The sequence below is a fragment of the Nannobrachium achirus genome (genome assembly GCF_963921795.1).
Source record: "Nannobrachium achirus genome assembly, chromosome: 9".
Taxonomy (NCBI): Eukaryota; Metazoa; Chordata; class Actinopteri; order Myctophiformes; family Myctophidae; genus Nannobrachium; species Nannobrachium achirus.
The window spans coordinates 47949306-47959459 of record NC_137818.1 but is presented as its reverse complement, the minus strand read 5'-3'; the positions used below and the strand labels follow the sequence as shown (position 1 = coordinate 47959459).

The 10154-nt window shown below is 44.2% G+C and overlaps 1 protein-coding gene across 1 annotated transcript in view; it reads left to right on the top strand.

The window, feature by feature from the left end:
• tafa5l (TAFA chemokine like family member 5, like) overlaps positions 1-9748 on the top strand; it is a gene marked incomplete at both ends in the record, with an annotated part of 36906 nt that extends 27158 nt beyond the window's left edge. Inside the window, one exon of the mRNA XM_080732840.1 lies at positions 9725-9748. Within this exon, the coding sequence (XP_080588966.1) occupies positions 9725-9748 (24 nt within the window). The remainder of the gene's footprint in view (positions 1-9724) is intronic.
• Positions 9749-10154: the final 406 nt, after the last annotated feature.

Genomic DNA, 10154 nt, shown 5'->3' with positions numbered 1-10154 from the left:
CATACATTTTGTTTGCTGTTGTTCGCAGATCTTGAATCACACATGTGTGAAAAAATATCTGTCAGACAGACACACACCCATGGAATGACCTCTTTTGTAATATAACCATTATGTGCATGACAAGCTAGTAACACTGACTCAAGTCATGTTTCATATGGCTAGAATTCCTATACATCCTAGGATATAAAGGAATTCTGCTGGACCAGAGAGACCTTGCAGGGAACATGAAAGAGTCATAGTCACCAATGGAGCCGTTTATCTTCTAGATCTAAATGGAAAATGTTGGTTGTTTGATGTACTGTACTTGACAGCCTGGGGTTGGCGATGGCCTGGTGGTGACTGCCTGTAATTGTACAGAAACAATCATTGGTACGCCATGTGCGAAGACAGCGCGGTCGACTCAGCACTGTCCGAGTTGCATACCAATAGGGTGGGAATCAGTTGGGATCATTATGTCATCGTAACCGTGGTACGCGAAAGGGAATGCTCTGCGTCAGCATTGGACGCCAAAGGTACGAAATATGATGAGAGTAGATGATGATGAGAAAAATATGTTTGAGTATAATCTAGCAAGGCCTACAGTAGGCTATGCTAGCCTTGAGCAAAGACAACAATGGATTACAGTCAAATCACCAAGATGATAATTTAACCCTAGCGTCCTCATTCTGGACATGACATAATAAGCAAACATTTGGCAAAAATAGGAGAACATTCTGCAAAGGTAGGAAAATGTTCTGTAAAAATTGCAGATCTACAAAGTCACAACACTTAGCAATTTGATGTTGTTGTGAGCTTGTAGATGTGCGTTTTATTCAGGGTTTAAGTGGTTAATGGCACATACATGCTTCCATATGGGTTTATCTGTGTCACCTGCTCTAGTTTAGGCTCAGAATTGTTTTTCACACTCATGTACATGTCATTCGGAGTATATTTCCACTATGAACTAGTGACATTATTCGTCTGAATTTACATATAATTGCACATAACCACCACAACTATTAGAGCTGTGTAAAATGCGGTATCAAAGGTCCTAATAATTTGACGGTCACACTGCAGTGACCGCTATGGAGGGGGCTGCTAGTCAGCTTTCACAGAAAAAGACAGCAGACCAGGGTATGTTAGCTGTTGTTGGTGCTGGGGCTGGTCAGCAGGTGCAGTTCAGCCATTTTGTTGAACAAGAAGCAAATGTTGGAGAAACAAAGAGGCAGTAAAGCCGCTGGGACCTGTATGTGCTTCCACCCCACCACTGCCTCTGGGTGCTCTGAGCTTCCTACGGACGCTGGCCGGGCAGCGAAGAAATGTGTGATAAAAGCCGCCAGACACACTGTCCCCTCGTGGGAAAGACCACATTCTGACTAATAGTGAGAGACAATTTATTAAAAGAATGGGAATATTAATACAAATGTAAACTAGAAAGCACTCAGTAGAGAGCAGACGTCTGCCATGGTAGAGAGTCGCGGCAATGTGCTCTGAAATTGTTTAATAATAACAGCAAGAACTGAGAGAGAGTCTAATAACGGTGTGGCCTCCCTGTCCAATCTTTTTTATTATCGATGGACTATCTGTGCAGATTGTGAATGAAGGCATACAAATCACAAGCTTTTTATCTCGGTGGTGAAGCCGCTCTCTACAACCTAGCTGCTGTGTATTCATATCCTCGCTGTTTGGTGGAATAACAAGCTTTTGTCACTACTTTTCAGTTGTTTTGTATTGTTATGTATTAAATATTTAAAACCCATAAACAGACTTGGAACACTTTCAACCTGGCGTCCCTGTTTTGGGCATGTCATTATAGACAAAGTGTGATGCGCTGTGGGGTTCTATTTTTTGCTACCTTTATGTGACACTGTCATACCACTACAGTAAGTATAATATAGGGAATTAATAAAAAAGAGGGAAAAAAAAGAAAAAAGTTTTTAAAGAAACGTGTTGGTACAAGTTTTCTGCCTGACAGTGATGGTATCATAGGGTGGTGACGGTCTACACCTCGTTGGGTGCTTCACAGGAGAGATGTTGGCGTAGTGAGCATGAGCTGTGATTGGTCTACATTCAGGGGCGTCACAAGAGGGGGGGTGAAAGTGGGACTGAGTTACTAGGGCCCAAGGTGGAGGGTCCGTGGCCAAATACATATCATCTTGGGGGTCCTTGAAATGAAAAAGTTTGAGCACCACTGATATGGAAACATAGGTTTCTTGCATTTTCACGATTTTTCAAAAATAGCAGATATACAAGCTCGCAGCGCGGCACTCGGTGCCGTGCTGTGAGCTTGTATATCTGCTATTTTTCAATAGTTAACATTCATGGGGGGCCTGCAGTGAATCCTTGTACCCAGGGCCCAGAATTTGGTGTGACGCCCCTGTCTACATTTTAGGGGAAGAAAAGACATACTGTACATACCAATGGTGCTCTACACAGCTTGGCCTACGGCCACATTTAAAGTGAGATTAATTCGATATAATTGGCAGAGGTATAGCGATATAATTCTTTTTCTTTTTTTACTATTTTGAAAAACATTTCAAAATAGTTCAAATAGCCCCTTGTAGATCAAACTACTTTTAATTTGTTTTCGAAATAGCAAAAAAATTATTACTGGTGGCACGCAAGAAAGGGCACTCTGTGTAGAAGAGAAAAAGGAGCTGACCAAGGATAGAATCTCGGGGGACCCCTGGCAACTAAATACAAGTGGTTAAGAGAGTAGTACAAATCTCAAAAGAAGTTACCAAAAATACCCCAAAAGTTATTGTTGGAGTTTACTTTCATGTTAACCACACGGTATGTGTGGTTAATGGAAAGAATCTATTGTCTCAACTAACTATAACTAAACTATACTCTCAACTATACTGAGGAAGTTAAAAATCATTTCGATAAGATAAAATGTTTTGCTATCATGTCCCAAAATTAATAAATAGACACCAAACTACAAATTACATTTTTAAATTAATTCCAATTATTCCAATTAAAGTCTGGCTGCCTGTTCTGAATAGGTTTGTTGTCACATTTGACAGGAATTCATGATTTCATTTGGACAACCCGGTTAAATAATATCAGGAGAACTTAGAGAAGCATGTGCAGTGTGTGTGTGTGTGTGTGTGGTCTACAAATTGAATTCACTTTTTCAATTTCAGTTGCTTTTAATTAAGTAACCGGTGGCACAAATTCACAATGAAATTTAAAAGTGGGTCATGTATAACCCCGAGATAATAACATCCTGAAAGGATTTGGGTGGAACGCGTGGTCACCAGTTGTTCCCCCGAGCTTCCTGACTTCCCAACACAGTCTGCCATTGTTAATCTGTACCTCTTAGGAATGGAGGTCCTTAGAGAAATGTACACGCTTTTTAAAATGAATTAAAATACCAGGACAGAAGTCTGGTACTTGCACTACAGTAGAAATGTATTTATATATATAATATATTTGTTTTAAAGGAGCACAAACCCAGTTTGTATACACTGTATAGGCTGACTGTGCTACTTGGTCTAATTCCAAAGGCTGCTGTGTATTCTGGTCCCTGTTGGTGAAGTGACAGTTGTCAGGTCAACTTATCAGATTGTAATGCTGGCCAAATTCCAAGGGAAGGGTACTGTGGGTTGCTGTGCCGTTTCCAATGCTTTTCGTGCAGGTGGCGATGAATTTCAGCTCATTCAGTCAGCATGAATCTCAGTAATATCATCACTGTCGGGTAGAAACCTTGTATCTCCAACTTTCTAATTTGTCTTTTTTTTATTGAAGGCCTACTTCATCATACAAAAGTGTCGCATAAAAGTAGTGAAAATAGCAGATCTACAAGCGTTGTGTGCTTGTAGATCGGCTATTTTCACTACTTTAAATCGTTTTAAAAATAATAACTAAAAAAAGGAAGGCTTTGGACATACAAGGTTTCCACCCGTCAACGACGATATACAGTATAAAATGATAGATCTTACGGTAGATACGCGAATATTGTCCATTCCCATTTGTTTCTCGATCTTTCATTTATTGAGTGTAGTATGAGAAATGCACGTGTTGGTTTTGTACGGGTCTGCCTGCAGGCTGTGCTGATGTGCTCATCAGTCTTGTGTGTCAGTAGAGATAATATCATTGCTGGCAGGTGGAAAACCTTATCTGTCAAAGAAAAATGTATTTGGTCGCACGGTGATGTACTTTTTATTGGTTATGTATTTATAAACCCACAGACCGTACCGTAACCACTTTCACTTATCTTTTAAACGGCGAAAATAGCCACGCTCACAGCTCAGTCATGTTGCAATTGTAGATTGGCTATTTCTGATACTCTTGCGTGACACGTACATGAAGTAGGGTATTAATAATAAAAAAAAACGTACAAAGTTGAAATATTGAGATACAAGGTTTCTGCCCAACAGCAACATATGTGGATTTATGTTGAAATAACATTGAACCTGGAATATACAACAGGTAGTCGGGCTCTCAATGGAAAACAGGCTCTCCAACCGTGCATTTAACGACTAGCACAGATGCACTGTCTCTCATCAAGTAAAGAAATCAGCTGCGTTGGTCACGAAAGACAGCAAGCGCTCCTCTCTCCCCACACTATGCTAGGCGGCTAGGCTAGCGGTTTTCATGTGACGTTCAGGGACATGGTAGCTAAATGTGGCATTAAAAAATTACAAATTCCTATCGAATATCTTAATTACAATGAAATGAAGTTGACGTGTTTTTTTTTAAGGGCAACAGTTGTATAATCGCAATATTACACTCGAGGGTCTGCATAACACGGTTATCCTGCACACCCTCTCGTGTAATCTATCTATAAATGCGAGAAGTCTCTGCGTGTCTGTCTGTCTGTCTGTCTGCGTGTATGTAATCCGCGTATCTCGAGAACCGTTCGTCCCACCGGCTTCAGATTCGGCACGCGCGTTCTCCGCCGCGGCGCGGAGTGCAGTGCCCGGCCTCGACCCGACCCGACGCGCGTTTTTTCCGAAACGGCGCAAAACGTTCGGAATCTCCTTATGCAGAGCTGATTGTTGACATCAGGCTGTTCCGGAGGAAATCATGTCATTGTGACATCACTTCATAAAAGGCTCTGACATCACGTACACCACATGACCCCACACTCCTATGACAACACGGGCATATTTACATTGTTCCCGAGTTGGCCAGGGCGCCGACTAGACGCTCGGCCGCCCATCTCCATATATGGGCATAAATGGACGTATCGGCGCAAGCGCTGACTCATTGTGACATACAATGGACGCAATCTCCGTATATGGGCATAAAGGGGACACAGATACAGTGATCTCCATATATGGGCATATGAGCATTCTGACATCACTTCTGCTGACTCAAAGACAAACAGGCAAACAGATGGTCAAAACGGGTCCTACAGAGATCTCCATATATGGGCATATTTACATTGTTCCCGAGTTGGCTAGGGCGCCGACTAGACGCTCGGCCGCGCATCTCCAAAATGGACGTATCGGCGCAAGCGCTGACTCATTGTGACATACAATGGACGCAATCTCCGTATATGGGCATAAAGGGGACACAGATACAGTGATCTCCATATATGGGCATATGGGCATTCTGACATCACTTCTGCTGACTCAAAGACAAACAGGCAAACAGATGGTCAAAACGGGTCCTACAGAGATCTCCATATATGGGCATATTTACATTGTTCCCGAGTTGGCTAGGGCGCCGACTAGACGCTCGGCCGCGCATCTCCAAATCTCTGCGTGTATGTATCTCTGCGTGTATGTAACCCGCGTATCTCGAGAACCGTACGCCCCACCGGCTTCAGATTCGGCACGCACGTTCTCCGCCGTGGCGCGGAGTGCAGTGCCGGGCCTCAACCCGACCCGACGCACTTTTTTTCCGAAACGGCGCAAAACGTTCGGAATCTCCTTATGCGGAGCTGATTGTTGACATCAGGCTGTTCCGGAGGAAATCATGTCATTGTGACATCACTTCATAAAAGGCTCTGACATCACGTACACCACATGACCCCACACTCCTATGACAACACAGGCATATTTACATTGTTCCCGAGTTGGCCAGGGCGCCGACTAGACGCTCGGCCGCCCATCTCCATATATGGGCATAAATGGACGTATCGGCGCAAGCGCTGACCCATTGTGACATACAATGGACGCAATCTCCGTATATGGGCATAAAGGGGACACAGATACAGTGATCTCCATATATGGGCATATGGGCATTCTGACATCACTTCTGCTGACTCAAAGACAAACAGGCAAACAGATGGTCAAAACGGGTCCTACAGAGATCTCCATATATGGGCATATTTACATTGTTCCCGAGTTGGCTAGGGCGCCGACTAGACGCTCGGCCGCGCATCTCCATATATGGGCATAACGGGTCCTACAGAGATCTCCATATATGGGCATATTTACATTGTTCCCGAGTTGGCTAGGGCGCCGACTAGATGCTCGGCCGCACATCTCCATATATGGGCATAAATGGATGTATCGGCGCAATCGCTGACTCATTGTGACATAAAATGGACGCAATCTCCGTATATGGGCATAAAGGGGACACAGATACAGAGATCTCCATATATGGGCATATGGGCATTCTGACATCACTTCTGCTGACTCATTCTGACATCACTCCTGTACTTTGCACGTGTTGAATCTCTATATATGGAGATAACCGACGCATCTCACAAGCCATGGGCATAAATGGACACACGCAAACAGATGGTCAAAACAGATCCTATGACAACAGGTATAATGGGGTTTGCATTAAAGGGCGGGGCATTCATCCCCTATTTACATTGTTCCCGAGTTGGCCAGGGCGCCGACTAGAGCTTCTAGTATTGCTTAATTATAGGATGGAGACATGAGAGATACGGTAGAGACGTAAACGTTTAGGTTACTTTGATTCCGTTCACTGGCTCTACGTTTCATTCTTTTTTCTTTTCATTTCCCAAGCCTCTCATGTTGCAGTTTCCATTTAAGAAGCTTGTTAGGTTCATGACATCACTGACAAGAGCCGACCTATTAATCCAGCTCTTTTATTTCTTCTTGCTGCATGTTATTAGACGCTTGTTTCTGTCTCACTCTCGGAGCGAATGTGTTGCCCTTCTGCGATCACTTTGAGCACCCCCCCACACACATTTCAGAGCAAGTTATGGTCTATAGAATCATGTTTATGGATGCACAGCCTGTGGAATGAAATCACAGAAGCAGATTTGACTCGCAAAGTCATTTTTGTGCCCCTTGGATCTTTTGTTTTCTGTAATACTATTTCTTACTGTATTATTATATTATTATACTACAAGCAAGCTGAAAAATAACTTGAATTTACACATTTGTTGTAGTTTCCACATGATGTCTACCCAACCAGTGAGGGAGAGCCGGCAGAGACTGATGTCATTTTTGTCAGGTTACAACTTGAGTCCCCACCCAGACAGTGGTGGAAAAAGTACTCACGTTTTAATAAGTAAAAGTATCAATATGGCATATGGTGTAGATATTTTATTTTTTTGTAGAAAAAATAAAAGTAATCGGCGAGGACCCATATATGAAGATGATATTGAAAAAAAGGGCATAAGGTTTCTTTATGCATGTACTCAGAGTATTGAGTAGCCTGTACTGTACCTGTGTGTGTCAGCCGTAACAGCATTTCTAGTGGCTGCTAATAGCTAGTAGCTCTGGGAGTCTTTAGTTCATGAAGACAGAGAAGTCGTCTATAGCAGCCCACTTTGACACCCCCTGAGCAGTAAACAAACAAGCTGCTTTACCCGGGGTGGATGTTCCACGAGGCAGACTTTCTATGTAGAGGGTTTTATGGGGGTTGGCAGAATTACCTTTTTTTTGCGGGTTGATTTGGGTAATCTGAAGTGTACTCCATTTCTGAGAGGCTTTGATCCTCCATAATATGCTGTTTTGATGATAAGGGAAAGAGTTTAATTGAATCGTTTAGAATATATTTTGCCCGTTGCCTGTTGGCGCTCTTTCAGATCCCAGCCTTCATTTGAACTCTGAAACGTAATCATTCACGCTGATTACTGTATGCACAAGGCGGGCTCAAACAAAAGCACCTATCGCTCCGGGCTGAGATACAGGAGTTTCACTTTCACCCCCAGCATGGGCAATTAGCAACCTGTAACAATTAGCAAAATGCTCATTAGTGTCTTTCTATCCCCTCCTCAATCTCTCAATCCCCCCCCCTCCCCAGCGTTAGATGAATATGTCTGCAGTGCCGCTGGCTTCTTGCCTTGTAACCAGCATGGGCAGTGTGAGCACTGCTCAGCCGTTCATGGTTGGCAGGCGAGCGGAGCGGGGCCTCTCTCCGTCTCCTGCCCACCTCGTCTCATGGGGGCCCACCTCACCTTGTTACCCTTTTAATTAGTAGGAGCAGTTAATAGTCCCGACTTCTGCCGCCTCAGCACTCTGCTCCCGACTTCAAGAATCCCTCCGATCAATAGCCGGGGAGCGAGATAGGGAGCGAGGGAGGGGATTGGTGGGGGTTCTATTGTGGGGAGAAATAAAAGGTACAGCGGTGCCCCGTCTTTAGATTGAAAGGAAACGAAAAGCTCTTGTTTTTTTTTTTCTCCCCCCGTATTTTTCTAAAATGGCAGGGGAAGAAAGCGCCAGGTCTATGTGTATTGCCATCTATCATGTAGCTTTTCGCCCTCGCGTGTTTGAATAGATGATGGCATGATCTTGGAATTCCTCTCACAGCGACAGAGAAAACACAGAACGGTCTAAACATTCACTCGACATTTTCTCTCCCCCAGCCCCCCCCTCAATGTAATCAAAGAGCCAAGAGGTTTGCTGTGAAGATTCTGTGTTGGCCCTATCAGCTCCCCCCCCGCCCCCCTCCGCCCGCCCCGTACCCCTCACCCGCCCTCGGCACCCAGTTCTTGTTTTGATTTAAAGATGCAATAGAAATACTTAGCATTTAGATGACATGTTGGTGGATCAGAGGACTACGGACGGACAGACAGCCACAGACGGACGGAGGGAGGGACAGACAGACACGTGGAACGACAGGCTGGGTGGGCATCAGAATACCAAGTTCACCCCCCCCCCCGCTGCTGCAGAATGCCTGGCACAGCACAAGGGGGAGAGCAGAGGCTGCTGGGAATGCCAATGCGCTGCCCAGACAGCCGTCCCGCCTCGACCGGCTCGATTGGCTGAACAGGCCATTAGCTTCCTGATTATGATTAGCCCAGCCATTATCTGCACAAAAGTGGCTCATTCACCAACATCAAGAAGCCGAGGGAGCTGTTTTCTTCCTCCAGTCAAGAGGAAAACACAGCCATTTCATGTCCAGTTTTAACGTGATGGCGCGAGAGTGGGAAATGGCCAGTTGCTGCTCTGAGACTACAGAGAGGTGAAATTAGGACAAGACTTTCCTTTATCGTTATTCCCTACAGCTAATATGATCCATTAGAGTATTACGTTGAAATGGTGAAATAGATTCAGAAACGTAAGCACACATCACTCGTGGTCCGTTAACCCCAGAAGTTCTGGCGGACATAACAAAGAGAAGCAGAGTCCATGGAGGCCATAAAATGTAGCAGATGACAAAATAACCTTCTTCCTCCAACACATTGCCTTGGATATAATTGAGTGCCGCGCCATCTGTGGTTTAACAAGGACATATGCTGTTCTGCGTCCAAGGCCAATTCACTGAGGGGGGGGGAGGAGGAGGAGGTTGATAGTTTATTTTGGTAAAATGCTGTGAAGTCTTCACTTCCGTTTCTCTGATATCGACCTTCTCTTCTGCTTTCTAGCCTTTGCCAAAGGAGCCATCGTAGAGAGCTGGGAGAATGCAGCGAGTAAGTACTGTACATTTTTTCTTTGATACTGAATGAAGCTCAGATACAGTGTAACCTTGGTGCATTTACACGCACAAGGACGTGTTCATTGCTGCATCTTGTGAAGCACTTTTCCTTTCAGAACACAAATGTTCACATTTTGTCTTTGAAGAGGATTATAAGTAACACGCATTTTCTCCATTCCTATCATTGTGAATCACATATGGATGAAATGGGGATATAAGTAGCACATGAGGCATGTTGTGAGTTGTTGATATATCAACAAATCGACGGAAACAAATTCTAATTTGTCCGTTTTATATTCCGGTGTCGCACAAAAACAACAGAAGTAGACGCTCTACCACCACACAGTTTGACGCATGGTGCCGCACTGTGAGCTTGTAGA